This window comes from Gouania willdenowi, chromosome 17 (assembly GCF_900634775.1).
Source record: "Gouania willdenowi chromosome 17, fGouWil2.1, whole genome shotgun sequence".
Lineage (NCBI taxonomy): Eukaryota > Metazoa > Chordata > Actinopteri > Blenniiformes > Gobiesocidae > Gouania > Gouania willdenowi.
Window position 1 is genome coordinate 24,344,226 of NC_041060.1, and position 15,380 is coordinate 24,359,605.

The 15,380-nt window shown below is 40.1% G+C and overlaps 1 protein-coding gene across 3 annotated transcripts in view; it reads left to right on the plus strand.

Annotated features, from left to right (window-relative positions):
- Positions 1-15,380, plus strand: part of LOC114478707 (disks large-associated protein 1-like) — a 68,747-nt gene that overhangs the window by 47,486 nt on the left and 5,881 nt on the right. For all 3 annotated transcript variants that reach the window (XM_028471869.1, XM_028471870.1, XM_028471871.1), the window contains 7 exons: positions 1,828-2,116; positions 9,805-9,929; positions 10,648-10,773; positions 10,861-11,019; positions 12,927-13,009; positions 13,121-13,166; positions 14,192-14,470. In XM_028471869.1, coding sequence (XP_028327670.1) covers positions 1,828-2,116; positions 9,805-9,929; positions 10,648-10,773; positions 10,861-11,019; positions 12,927-13,009; positions 13,121-13,166; positions 14,192-14,470 — 1,107 coding nt within the window. The remainder of the gene's footprint in view (positions 1-1,827; positions 2,117-9,804; positions 9,930-10,647; positions 10,774-10,860; positions 11,020-12,926; positions 13,010-13,120; positions 13,167-14,191; positions 14,471-15,380) is intronic.

Here is a 15,380-nt window from a genome sequence, read left to right on the forward strand (position 1 = left end):
GTGAACAGTCACAAACATAGGTGGTATTTCATCAAAGTGCACTGAGAATAACCAGGCTTATTACAAGTTAAATCTGCTTTACCCAAGTATTCTCTCGTCATGCTGGTTTGTTCATATATCATCAAGCTTTGGTTTGATGATATGGCCGTTCAGCCAAGCCAGCAGACACTATGGCGATGTGTTTAAGACGTTTCTTGTGGTTTCAACATTTTAAAAGTAGTAATACCATAATTTCTGGGCTATAAAGCGCACTGTTTTATTGGCCGCATTACAATAATTTAGCAATTTACGAAGAAAAGCCACACAAATGTCGCAGCCTAACTCGGCCTCACCCTATTGGCTGATGAGGGTGCCCTTCAGACAACTCGGCCAGTCAGAACGGGCAGGTAGGCGGGCTGCTGTACTCAAGTTAGGTTGCAGAGAAATGTTTCAACTGATAAGTTTCCTTTACTACATAAAGTCTCCTCCTCACTGCCCCACGTCTACATATCAGTCCATTTACAGCTTTTTATGGTCACTTTTTACTGGAACCAGACTGGTACAGCGCTTTGTCCGCTCTTCTTACCGCGATCACAGCGAGTCGGACTCTGAGTCAGAATACGGACGCGAATGCTTCTGAACAAATCCAACGTGGTGATTTAGCAACGTCATGCTGTTGTGCTACTATAACAAACTGGCTGACTTTTACTGTAGACGGAGCGGAGTTCTGATCTCAGCTCAGTCTGTCCATCCTCCTTACAGAAGCATCTCCATCAGCCTCAGAGTCTAGAGCACCGATCAGTCCTGAACAAACCTAATGTGGTGATTTAACAACTTTATGCTGTTTATCTCTCTATTACAAACTGGTTGACTTTTACTGCATCCACACTGCTGCAGCGGGCGCTCTCTCTCTCTCTGACAACATTCCTCTGTGTCGTTGCTATGATGAGGCAGTGTGTGTCATGACAAAATGATTCTGCGTGAGCAAGAACGATTTAATGTTCACGTTTTCATTGTTCCACCTGGTCTAATGTGACGGAGCTCAATTTTTAAGCCGAAGGGTTCAAAGTGCGAGAAAAAAGTAGCGGCTTATAGTCCGGAAATTACGGTAGTTAAAGTTGGTGTCATTTGGTAAATGTATCACAGAAAACAACTGACGCATGTATGATCAGGCACAGAGCTACGTATGTGAGTTTGTTATGTTTTTGACACCTGTTAGCGTTTAAAAGAATGACGATGCAATGAGTTTTTTACTCCCTTTTGCACTTGTAGATCTTTGTTGAGTGTTTTAAAGCATCTCAAATTGGGATTATCTCATTGTAAGCAACAGCTTTCAAAGAAATGAGGTGCTTTCATACGAGTGTGTCTGCAGCCCAAGCAGCACGTAAACCATGCCTGCTGCCTAAACCTGTCGGGAGCAGGTTTGCGGCACATACTTTATCACCATGGTAACTTCATGAAATATGCCGTTCCAGTGAGATCCCGGTTTAACTGAGCCAGACTCTCAGGTTTAACCTGGAAAAATCCCTGTGCCGGGTTTGATGAAATACACCTATAGGGACATGACCGGCTTGAAGCCCAGACACAATTGTGTATTTGTCAATATCAAAAAGCAAACATCAGGTAAATCAGGATCAGGTGTGCTCTCTCCTCATGATAGGCTCTAGATCTGGCTTAGACAGAAATTTTTTTTTTGAAATCCCCTTCAAAATAATTTTGGAAATGTCAGAAAACTTTTATTTTCACTTTTGGGACCAGTTGAAAACCTAAAAAAAAAAAAAACAAATTCTCCACTAATTAGTTTATCTTCTTCTTCTCTGTCCTGTGGGATGTTTGCATCTGCTCCAGCTGAGTGAGTTGGAGGTGAACGGACAAATTGAACAGGTTTGTGAGCAGGTCTACAGTCAGCTGCAGGCTCAGGCTCAGGCTATGGAGGCGTCCATGGACAACATGGACACCATGGACACGCTGCCAATGCCCGGGTGCTTCCGGATGCGAAGCCACAGCTACGTGAGGGCCATCGACCAAGGCTGCTCAGGAGAGGAAGAAGGAGAGGGAGGGAGACCGCTGCTGCTGCTGCCATCTTCTCCACCCAGAACATCCGCCACAACCGTCAGAACGATACAGAGCAGCACAGGTAGGAAAGAGGATATTGAAGTTTACATACTGGAGTGAATTACGTCTATAACAGCATTATAACAGTCTTTTTCATATTCCTTCTTAAAGCTTTATTTCTTTTGTCTGTTTTCATAGTAACGTTTTGTATTTCTGGTGGTATTTGTGTGTTTTTATTATTGTTTCTTACATTTTGTGGTCATTTAGTGTGGACATTGTGTTGTTTGTGTGTGTGTGTGTTTCTTTTTTTTAAATATAATTTTGTGTATTTTGGAGGTGTATTTGTATTCATATTGTTGCTTTTTCTGTGCAGGTGAATTTTCATGTTCCCACAGTAAAAGACATTCATGCCACAATGTCTTTTCCAGTGATGAATAAGGTTTTTATGTTATTGTGTGTGTGTGTGTGTTTTTTTCTGTTTGTACATTTCTTTCCATAGGATACAGTTTTGTTTTTTGGTGTATTGCTGTCGTTTTGTAGGTTTTGGGTTGTATTTTTTCGGTAATTTTGTTGTTAAAGTCATGTTATGTCTTATTCTGACAGTCTGTGCAGTGGCTGTTTCATATTCTCTCCCAAACGCCCTCTCAATGATGGTGTTTTTCCAGGTGAGGGATCAGGAAACTTGGGAATTACTTGTTTTTGTGTGTTCTACATATTGCAGACAGTAAATGTGCTGTCTTCCTCAGAGGTTGTGAAGGAACGCCATACCAGCGACTAGTCCCACATGTTTGGGTTAGCTTAGCACGTAGTGACACTGGCTGAGCAGGGTCATAGGAGAAAGAAGTGGAGCTCCGTTATCTGGTCTACTTATCAAGTAAAACCTTGATTACAATAATTGACAACTTAGTCAACTGATAAGTTATCTAACTGACAATTATGCTTCAGTCCAGTGTGTTTATCGCTCCTGTTTTGCATTGTGTTTGTTTTGGTTCAAGCAGCCTTACTCACTAACTCTCATTCAGGCAGAAAAGTCACAAAATGCTTCAGGATGCAGTTACGCGCATAACTGCACTCTGAAGTCAGCCAACAATGAAGACTTGAATCACACAAAGATCAACTCAGCAAAGACGAAAAGGTTTTCTTTACGTGCCACGGGGAAATCTCCACTCCCAACCAGGGATGACCTACATCTGTTACTCCCCTGAGAATTATTCATAATCAACACACACACACACACTCACTGCTTGTGTGTGTAAACAAGTTTTTTCTGGGCACATTGTCGCACGTTCTCCAGCCGTGGCTCAGGCCTGTAGAAGGCCAGCTCCACTTCCACATGGCTGGACACAATGACGCTGAGTGCGGCTTCATTGTTCACTCAGGCCTGCTACAGTCAAACTTTCACCAGCGGCTACAGTGAAGCAGCTCCAACAATGTCAACACAACGCTTCAAGCTTCCTGTTAACTATAAAGGAGAACGTAGCTTTACTTTTTACCAGCCTCTGTATTATATAAATTTGTTCAAATGCCACAAGACAGCTGTAGAAATGGTGAAAATAGCTGACGAATTTCAAATCCAGCGTTACAATACGAACCTCTCAGAGTACTGTTGCTGTATCATGATTAAAATTTTATTTCTGAGTCATGTTTGAACACTACAACATATCTAAGGCGTTGGATTGAACATCGTTGCTGAGTCATTGTTTGAACACAACAGCCTATCTAAGTATAATTGTCAGGTCCTGCTTTACATGAGCGATGTTGCTGAGTAGTGGGTTGGAACATTGCCGCCTTCCAGAGCATTGTTGTTGAGTCATGGTTTCAGTATCACCACTTATTCAAATATTGTTTTTGAGTGTTCGTTCACACTTAAACGTCCTCGGATTTTTTTTTTACTTAGATAGTCTGCCTCGTTTGGGCGGTGTGGACGTGCAAACAAAGTTTCAAGAGGATCAGGCCAGAGAATTCTTGAGCGATTGTTTTTGCCAGACTCTGAATATTACCAATCAAAGTCTAGAGTGATTCAGGTTAACTGCGAACACAAACAAACAGCTCGAACCAAACACGGAAAACGTCAAAGATGATGTAGGCGGGTGGGCAGGATACCAGCTATGCTACCAAAAAACATAAAAACACAGTAACATGTCGCTGCTTCATTGGTGAATGTTGTAAAAGAAAAGGCGGAGAAAGCAAACATTTCTGTGCACTCTTATACGTGCGCGTTTTGACAAATATGAGAGCCTCTTCTTCTGATTTCAGTTTGTCTGAACACCTGAATATAATTGCCAAGTCATGGGTTTTAAACATTTTTGCTGTGTCATGGCTTGAGCATTGTTGCTGTCATGGTTTGCTCAGCATCATTTATCTGAGTATATTTGCTAAATCAAGGTTAGATTAAACATTGTTTGAACCCTACAGCCTTGTTGCTGACTCATGGTTTCATTGCTGTAGCCAAGTCCAGTGTTTGAACACCACATTCTACCTGAGTAGTTTGGCAAGTTGCGATTTTAATACTGCAGGATGCAGCCAGTCTGCAAGCATGACGCGCAGGTTTCTTCCAAGCCATAGCAGTAAACAGCCTTTAAATGGTTGAATGTCCTCACATGTGACCCGTCAGTCTGACATCACACACAGTAACATCCAACTTTCAAAATATGCCGACTCATCATTAAGAGCAGCGAGTTCCCCTGACCTTGTCCACATTCAGCGAGAATGTTTTGCTGAAACCCTTGAAATGCTAACACCGTGCTGTGTTTTTTTTTTTTTGACAAGCACCAGAAAGCATACTTGCTTTGGCAGCTCGTTTCCATAAAGACGTGATGGTGACAAGGCAGTTTTTTTTTTAGTGTTTTACACAAACATGTCATCAAACATCCCTGTTAAAATAGATAATAAATGATATTCAGTTATCATTGTTATTAGATATTTTTTTAAATAATTTAGTCATCATTATTCATAGATACATATTACGTTGTTTTATCTATAACTAATACACAAATAATTCATAAAAATATTTTGATTAATCTATTCTATAAAAAACGAACACTCAGAGAGCGCAAACCTCCGCCAAGCACCAAATATCCTCTTTGCCAGTAATTGGCAGTTATCTGACCATGATACCAGATCATTCACACAATAAAGGCTTGGAAGAAATTTCCATTCCCAATAATATTCAAATAGTATAGGTCCAAATGTTTAAGCACCCCATATTCAGTGGGGTATTTGAGAAACCAACCCGACATTAGTAAACAAGAGTAAAATTTAATAAAGATCGGTCAATTAAGAACCAAGATATGAATATTTGAAATTGTCCCAAAAATAAGAGATTTTCAATAAGGGATTTTTTAATTTTTCAAACTGATCCAGATATGTATAGTAATCCAGATCACCTACACAATTTAATGGAATCTTCCATGGCACAAGTTCTATCTTTGGTGAAACTCCATTAAGTAGCTTTGGCGTAATCTTGCTAACAGACAAGCAAACAAACACAAGCAGGTGAAAATATGACCTCTTTGGCAGAACGAATAAATATCATTGTCATCATATTTTACAAATACATAGTTCAACAATATTTTGCTCGTCATATTTATTAGCTACATAATTAATAGATATTTTAATAATGTTATTAGTATTTTAGTCAATATTTATTTATAAAACTCTCTGCATCTTGCTGCCCTGTTAGTTGGTTGGGTGGCACACAGTAATAAGTCACTGTGATGTAGTTTCAAGGGCCATTGTAATAAGCCCCAGTGAGTCTCTCTGAATTTGCCTTTCCATTGCTTTTGGCCTTGTATATTGAGTTGGATCTTATTTGTTTGTTCTTGTGTTAATAAATTGTTTGGTTTAATTCCCAATGCTGTCGGTAGGTTTAGGCCCATATTTTGGCAAAGCTAAAGCGCAGCTTTGGGAAGAGATAAACAAACTTTGCTCCATGGAAGAAGGGGTTTTACATTGCAGACACAATGCTAGTGTTCACCTACATTAACAGGTTTTTAAACATCTTTTAGAGGGATCGTAATAGAGCACGGTGCAGTGTGTGTGTGGCTCAGCTACATCAGCCTTTAGTGTCCAAGCAAAACATCCCCTCTTAGCTGATGTTCACAGATTGAAAATTATATTTCTTAAAGATTTTCGCTTAGTTTATGCACTGTAGCTGCAGCAGGTTGTGTGTAGGAGCTCTCTGTGCAGCCTGGGTGCAGCTATGAATGAGAAAAGACGGTAAAAAAAAGACAATGTAAAGTGATTATTGCTTGAGAGGCAACATTACAGGTGGCTTGGGGCTCTCTGGGGAGCTCAGCTGATGCTCCCAGGTGCTGGGGGTGTGACTCGCCTGCTTGGCTGTTCTCACAGGTTCGCGGTGGCTCCATGGTTTACAACAATATGGCACGCACATCGTAGTAGATACACTGGCATGCCTTGTGCATTGGGAAAGCTTATGTTTGGGTTTAACTTTAGACAAGTTGTTCTCAACTAATAATTCTATAACAGGTGCAAGCACCCACCCTTTCCCTCTGTTCACAGTCACCTTCATTATTCCTAAGCAGCATGAGAGCTCACCCTATTTAATTACTCTACATATATCAGTAGACTGGCACGGCACAGCCAAAATAGCTTAGATCTAAATCATTTTTAATGTCCCACCCTAACTTCTTGTCACTTATTCTCCTCCCCCTCACTAGGGTGTAACACTGCCCTCTATTTTTATATCATTCCCTCATAATAAAGTTTAGTTTAGGGCTGGTGTTGGTCACAACTAAGCAACAAAATAAATAAATTGTTTTTTTTTTAGAAATAATACATGTATAGCTGTCACCACACAGTGTTAATCTTCAGTAGCAGATGCAGACAAGAAAGAAAAAAAAGAAATGTTTTTCACTCCTTTAATGTCATCCTAATCCTCCTTTATCTCTTACATTGGGGTCCTCCTCTCCCCCAACCCCTTTGACACATCATGCCAGTCTTGTTTAAGCCACCAGAAATCTTTTGGTGCTTGTTTAATGCAACACTTTTAGAAACATCCAAAAAAAATATGGTCAATCATGATACTTTCTGAACTTCTCATCATATTAACACGTGTAAACAATGTTGTCTAGAGTTTCTTATGGAATGAACTGGTGCTCGCTACATGGTGTACCCTTGCTTAGCGCCTGTTGATAGGCTCCGGTAGACCCCCGCCACCCTGAACCGAAAGAAGCAGGTCGGAAGATGAATGAATGCTGAGTAGAATACTTCAATTAATAATATGGCTTCATGAATAATTATGTAGGCCTAATTTTTTCTTAATCCGTCATCTGAACGGATTTTTAAACCCTGATGGCAGCAGCTTTAGTCCAAACGTGTGTCTTTGAATAGCTGTGATGATGGAGCTGAAAGCAGCAGGTAAAACACACGCTACGGGTTGAAAAGGCCGCCTGCAGCACACACTGTGATCTGAAATAGAATGAAAAAAACTCAAACAGTCAGACAGAATCAGGCAGGGATCGCCCACGCTGCTGCACACACACTACCTAATGCACGACAAAAGGACGACTGAAGAGACAGAACACACACACACACACGCACACACGACAGCAACGTTGTCAGGTATCAGGTTTTTGAAATCCTTATTTAACTCTTTGCCAAAATGTGTTGTCTTGCTCTGAGAATCTGAAGGAACTCCATAGCAGCAACCAGTCCCAAATATTAGGGTTAGCTTAGCACTTAGCAGCGATGGCTGAGCAGCGTCAAAGGGGCTATGTAATTAGGTAGACTTGGCTCTTCCAATAGACCGATTTTGTGTGACGTATGCATACTAAATAAGGGGCATGTGCACGCAGGCCCGGTGCAAAACAGCTGAAGAACTGCATTGTACTAACACACTTTTGTTTTTCTATAAAAACAACACAATGCCATCGTGTTGTGTTGTTGATTGCACAAATAGGAGTACCAACAATCCAGAACTTAAATTTTACAACATACCGACGTAATTGCTGCTGAGGCGATGGTGCACGGGAGCGGACGGAGCGCTATCTCCGTCTGGATCCAGTAAAAAGTGACCATAAAAAGCTGTAAATGGACTGATGTGCAGACGTGGGACAGTGAGGAGACTTAATGTAGAGATGGAAACTCATCCGTTGAAACTGATCAGAATATGCGGAAATTACACAAAAACCTTCGTTGACAGCAGTACAGCAGCCCGCCTACCTGCCCGTTCATAACAAGTAGTTATAAACTTCATGCTTTTAGGTTTTCTTTTGTTTATACACTGGGTTTTTCTATCAGATATGTATAAATGTTTGGCCATTGAACATCGTGCCAGGAGCGCGCATCGGATAACCCCTCGTTTTCGGGAATGCTGCATCTGTCTCTCAATTGTTCACCGATACTTAAAGTGAGTTTCCTTAAAGGCACACCGCAGACTTTTTGACCTAAAAAGTTGACCCGTATGAGTTATTTTAACTGATTCCTCAGGCCTATACAGCGCTTCACAGTATATCAATGCTCCGAGCGGAGCTTTCCTCTTGAAATACCGCCCATGTAAGTTTGGAGAAGACGGGCCGTCGTTGGCCAGATCATGTGACCTGGAGAATGCCTGGAGAACATTTCACTTTACGGCAGTCACGTGACCACAGGCTCTGATATACTCATGGAGCTAAAGCTTTAGCTACTATTTTTCCACCTGACTGACTCCTGGTCATGGCCGAGACAAGCAAAATATTTAAAAACTGTTTCTGAGGAGGCACTTCAATCGCCCCTGATGAGTCGCTTGAACATAGTGGTGCTTTTTGGTCACTCCATCACTTTATCGCTCCAGTGACGCGATGACCAGGGAACACTGTGTGTGTGTGTGTAGAAGCGATGACAGAGACAGAGAGGTCTGATCACTTCTTTTCCTTCTTCTCAGGCCGTATGTTTACAGCACTTATCATAGACAGCTCCGCTTTTACGTTTTAAATTATGAACTTACTGAAGTTACTAAATAATGAGTTCACTCAGAATGTAGACTTATTCAAGAACTGAATTGCTTTAATTTTTCCCCCAATAAATTGAGTAAGTGTAGTACAGCTGTATAGTTTACCGCTGCAGCCGTCTGCACTACAGACAGTGAAAGACGGGAGAGTTGCCGCTTGAAGTTTCTTAAAAAGTTCAAATTTATCAACTTTGAGCGACGATGTCGCGCTTGACCTAGTCGCTCAAATCACGCAAGTCACGTCGCTTGAGGGGGGATAACTTGAGGTTGCGTCATTTACATTGATTTGAATATAATCTAATCGCTTCAATCACTTCAGTCACGTTCGGTGTGAACGCACTTTCAGGTATTTCGCGCAAACTTACATAAAACTAACTTTGCTGTTCTTTAATAGTGAGTCGATGATCTCTCTTCAACCAACAGGTCAACTACTGTCTGCATACACAATCAAAAGACAAGGGAGGCTGGTCCGACTGACTGTTTGTTGATTTTTGCGACAGTGCTGCAGCGCTTGTGGCCACTAGGGGAGCTTGATGTGAAAGTTACAGGTCTAGCGCCCCTAGTGGCCAACAGTTATCAGTGTTGCTTTAAATAAGTGACCGTGTCCTCAGGTGACAAGCTTTCTACATAGTTTGAACTATCTTTTGGCCTTAACAGTGGTTCATTCATTGTCATTTTTCAATTTTTCAAGCGTCACATATACGTAAACAACATGGTTTCTGCGCCGCATAATTGACATTGAAAATGGGTCTATTGCTTTAGCAGATCACAATATTGTTCATCAATGATCCTAATACTTCTTTCCTCTGTGTCGGCTACAGTTTCATCGTGCATCACCACCTATAAGAAGACACCGCCACCTGTGCCCCCCCGCACCTCCACCTGCTCCACCGCCTCCAAACCATACATCTCCATCACAGCCCAGAGTAGCACCGAGTCAGCACAGGTAAAGCACAAAAATCACCTAGATACAAATGAACTTGATTAAACAAATTAAATACCACATTATTATCACCTCTAATCAGAGGTCTGAAGTGATAATACCCTGCTGCATCAGTAAATCTCCTTCAAAATAAAAGTACATGCACAGTTCAGAGTTCCTGAAAGAGGGACCAAGTTTTGTATTGTCATTGTGGCTTATTTCAGTTAATGATGTCATATTCATATTTTAACAAGGTAAATAATTATTCATATATACTGTATGTGGTTTTGATGTAAACGCTCCTTATTGTAATGTATTGTATATAAGATGAACTAGTAAATGTATTTAACTATCAACTGAAGTATCAATATCTATCTTTTCTTTTTATTTCTGTACTTGTGTGTATTGTTAGTACTCCCTTTATTATTTATTTATCTTATTATGTTTATATAGTATTATGTTTCCATTAATATTTCTCTTGTATGCTGCTGGCCCTGAGGAACAAAATTTGTTTTTTATGGAAATACTGAAAAATTGCAATAAAAAACTATGAACCTTGAACCTTGAACCTTGAAATACAGCCTTGATTCCTTCTTTTATAGCACAACAATCCCCTAATCGCATTTAATGTAATGTTATTAAGTCAGTTAAAGTGTTGCTGTTGCAAGGACGAGCTATTGGTGATTTTTTTAATGACATACAATGATGCTTTTGGACAAATTACACGCTATCCTCCAACCAGGATGCATACATGGAGGAGGAGGGACCCAGAGGAGACATGACCATCCAATCAGGGCTCAGTAACTCAACAGAGAGCATCGACAGCATGAAGGCCTTGACAGCAGCCATAGAAGCAGCTAACGCTCAGGTTTCTGCTTTATTTTTATCACCAGCATCTTTTAATTAGAAAACATCAGATAGATTCACTTTATATCTTGTCATAATTACCCTGAAGATACATGGACCAGCCAGTCAGCACGTCAATAACAGTGCCATGATGGTCGGCAGCCCGCTCACCTCAGACCTGAGCAGAGGGCCGAGTGTGGAAGACCACCGGGACGAGTACAGGAAAAAAGCACTCAGGAAGGGCAAATGTCTCTCCATCGGCATTCAGGTATCGCTCAATCAGACACAGCTTTGTTTGGCCAAGTGTGTGCGTACAAACATGGAAAAACTCTGGTTAATTTCCACTCTATCATAATGGTAATGATATTAATCATAATAATGACTTGTGTTGCTGGGTGCTGTTGATCAGCCTGGTGGTTGTAAAGCCTCACCATGATTCACTGAAGCCTAAAATAACAAATGCAGCTACAACTTTCTTACACTGTCATCACGTGAGACTTCAAAAATACAGTAATAAAATGAAGATAAAAATAATTACACAATAAAAAGTAATTGCACTATGTACTGTAGATCCTAGGTTCCCAAAGCGAGGTATGCAGTGGGAAAAAAATTAAAGTGACAAGATTGGAAACTAGAATATAATAGGGCAGCAGTCAGGAGCCTGCATGCTTTGCCACAAATTACACATTGGTCTCTGTAAGGCTGCCAACTTGACATGACAGTAAAACTCTCATCTCATCAAAAAAGTGAAAATATGGCAACAGCTACAATGCTTTGCTCTAGCCAAATATGCTCGATGCCCTTTGCTACCACGTGTGAAAGTGGATTTTCAACTTTGACAAACTTGAAAAAAAAAAAAAAACACGCTTAAAGACTCAGACTCTCTTAAATTCAGCCAGGCATTACAGAGTGATGTGCATCCTCTCAACCTCAACCTTCCCATTCAAATTGTACTGAGTTGTGTTTCACAGTTTCTAGGCAATGATTGTGTTGTATTACTGCTATATTTTCCATCAACAAATTTTTGGTAGATTTTTTTCCCCAAAATAAAATACAATTTTTTTGCACTGAAAATGACATTAGGCTAATTAATTAAGTAAAATGAGTGAAAAATCAAAATAAGATGTTTTATTATGATTATGTTATTATATAGTATTCCTCAACAGGATAGGTAGAATTCAGAGACAAATTTCACTGTAGGGCTACATTGTATATGACATTACAATATTGTGTTTTTAACTCTGCAGGAGTAGGGGGTACATGGCTTTAGGTTAAATGTATGAAGGGGTACGAGACCACTGATGTAAATGAAACTGTAAATAGAAAATTGCACTGTGTAATTAACCCTTTAAATAAACACATGAATGGAAAATGAAAAATTATATTAGATTTACTGAGGAATAACTGCTGAATCACGATGAGTAGGTCAGAGGTTTACTGGTGTTTTGCCGAAACTAGTGTCCATTTTAACTAATGACTGACCTCTGCTCACATTAGGCTAATACTCAAACTCAGTCAACTGTGGCTCACCAGTTCATTTAAAACATCACTCAAAAACAGTTTTACTTGTGTTTCACCATAGTATTACAGAGTGTGTCTCAGAATGATCCCGGTGTTGATCTGTCAATACTCATTACCAGTGGTTTCACTGTAGTCTCCAAAGATTCTGTATTTGATGTAAGATGAACTCTCCTGCTCAGTTCCATCTTTGACATGCAGTAAGTAAGATGACGTCCTCTTTCAGTGCTGAGGTTTCTGTCGAAACGTTCATCACTGTGTTCAACCACAACCGATGAGTCGGATGACGAACATGGTGAGACGGACACAGTGGTTGGACATGTGCGAGAAAGTTGCAGCGATTCATGAAAGTTTACCAAACAAACACAGGGACTGCTTACATGTTTCATCAGTGATGGAGCCTCAGCAGAAGAGCTACCGACCCACAAATGGCTCAAGAGCCGCAAGTTGCAGACCCACCTATAGTTATTATTTGGTTTGTCTATTTTTTTTATCAACTTTAAGGACAACAGACGAAAGCAGACCATCATGATCCTATAACTAATATTCTGGCCGACTGTCATATATAGATCTCTTAGATGTATTCACATAAACAGGTTATTAGAAGTGTCTCACTATCAGATGGTGGTGGTTTCACATCCTCTGTGTGTCCTACAGGTAGACGGACCCGAGGAGCTTCCAGATCCAGAAGATCCATCCAAGTTCACCTCTGTGGGGATACAAGTGGAGGATGAGAGAGGGTGATAGTAATTGTCTGTCTGTCCATGTGTCTGTGATTGTGTGTCCTGTGTGCACACTGACTATTCTCTGACGGAGCATGTATTTATTGTTGTTTGCATGTCTGTTGTCAGGTATCGTCGGTTTCAGCGCTCCAACAGTGTAACTACAGCTGTACAGGTATGTTCCGTCCAGTTAAGAGACAATTATATTTACATGATTTAACAAAAAAAAAATGTAGTTTTTTTAATTAGTTCTGGAAACTTATGTGGGCCATAAACTCCTCCGGTATGTTAACTATCATTAAGAAATATCTAGGGCCATTGATTTTTTTTCTAAACTTTTGCTTTTTATTTGCACAAATGTTGATCATGAAACAAAATGCATGAAAAAGCAGTAAATGAATTAGTTCTCTTTCACATGCTGCATTGCCAGGTTGGGTGTATTCTATATGAAGACTAAAGTTTAAGATATTAATGTATTACAGATGAGTCTCTGTGTGGTGAAGTTTTTTGAAAGGTTATCTAGCACAAAATACCCGACGGGTCAGCAAAACAGGGTTGCATTTTCACAGAAAAATAATATAGGACACAAAAATACCAAATTGTTTAACGTTGTACGCTAAAATACAAGTGTAAAGGCTAATAATACACATTTTTGAACATTTTCTTTTATTATTTAAGCAAAGAAGGTGAACTTTTACAAGAGTACATTTTATTAATTAGGTTATTTGTATTTTTTTTAAATTATATTTGATTATTGTTATTCATACAAGTATCGGTATTAAAATATCCTGTTAAGGATTTGTTTTCTGTAGCCATCTCTGCATTTAAAGTTTAAGGGCTTTCTGACTTCAAACAGTATCTTAGCTTGTTTTGTTGCACTTAATAAAGTTTTTCAAGTTTATTAAATGCAAGCTTGACTTTTGTTTTTATTATTTTTGTTAATAAAATGTGTTATTTAGTTATTAATTAACCAATGACAGGCTGTTTAAGTTGTTTGGGAGCCAATTAGGAAACCTTGGTAATTAAGATAAGTTGGTGATACTTTAGCTTTTGTTTTTAACATTTGGTAAACAATGTTTTCAATAATAGTTCAATGAGAAATAGTGCTCCGTCTCTCATTAAAAAGAACATTTTTTTTTTTTAAATCATTGAAATGACTTTAAAACACTGAACAGAGTTTATTTCCATTATTCCCTACAGGCAGATATGGACATGCCGGATCTGCTGGACACGCCTCTGGACTCCCCAGGGATTACCATGGAGTTCCTGTCTGGAGCCCTCTCTCCGCGGTATTCCCGGGATGCCACAGCTTCCACTGTCAGCATCCAGGGCTCAGGAAACCACTACCACGCCTGTGCCTCGGACGACTATGATGACGTGGGCTTTGACCCGTCAATCCTCCCGCCTCCGGACCCCTGGATAGACAGCGTGACGGACGACTCACTGGAGGCCAACTTCAACAGCTCGTCTATTCTGGAGGTATTTAAAGATCCAGTGTTTGCTGTGCGGCTGCATTATGGATGGATATTCGCTCGACATAAAATGTGAAAATAAAAATATTAAAACATTAACAAGTCTTGAAAGCTGCTATCCAGAGTTTCTGAGATAACGTCTTGATGTCCCGCCCTCAACAGCTCGAATTCCTCCTCTGCCTCTGCCAATCAACCAGAAGCTACACCTCTACTTTTGTGCACGCGCATTGTGAAACATAAAGTCCCATAACTACACATTCATTGTGAGAGTGCCATAACTTTTGATTAAAACATGTTTATTACCTGTCCATGAGAAATGTCCTCAAATCCTGGTCTGTTCGGAATCCTTTTAAAAGCAGAAAATCCCTCCACCTTTGAATAGCAGCTCCGAGATAAATTCTGTTGTGGTCACAAAGACGTTTATCCACAAGCTTTGTTCCCGGACTTTTCTTTTCTTTTTTAGTAGAAGCTTTATATGTTGGCAATCGTGGAATGGGTAACTGGAGTTTCGGAGCGCTCCTCCATGACGCTGCTCAGTCATACCTGTTTGTTGTTGTGACGGTGTACGCGCATTCACTTTGATCAGTGGCTCGCTCCAGGAAGTCGAAGCTTATTGGCTGGGCGAAGTCAGCGCTTTCTTGCATTTTTATAAGGGTCTATAAGATGAAGGTGGGACTTATATACATTAATGTATATAAATGATCACCGGCAGTAGACCATAGTAAAAGACGAGTTAGGTATTCTTTCGCATTTGAAAAGAATCCTACATAAACATAGATTTCTCAGAAACTCCGGATATCAGCTTTAAGATATATATAGGTGCTTGATCATGAAGAGTTTTGGAAGTTAACAAAAGGATATTCCTCGGTGTATTTAGATTTTAAATCAGAACAGTACTGATTTTTCTCCCTGCCTTG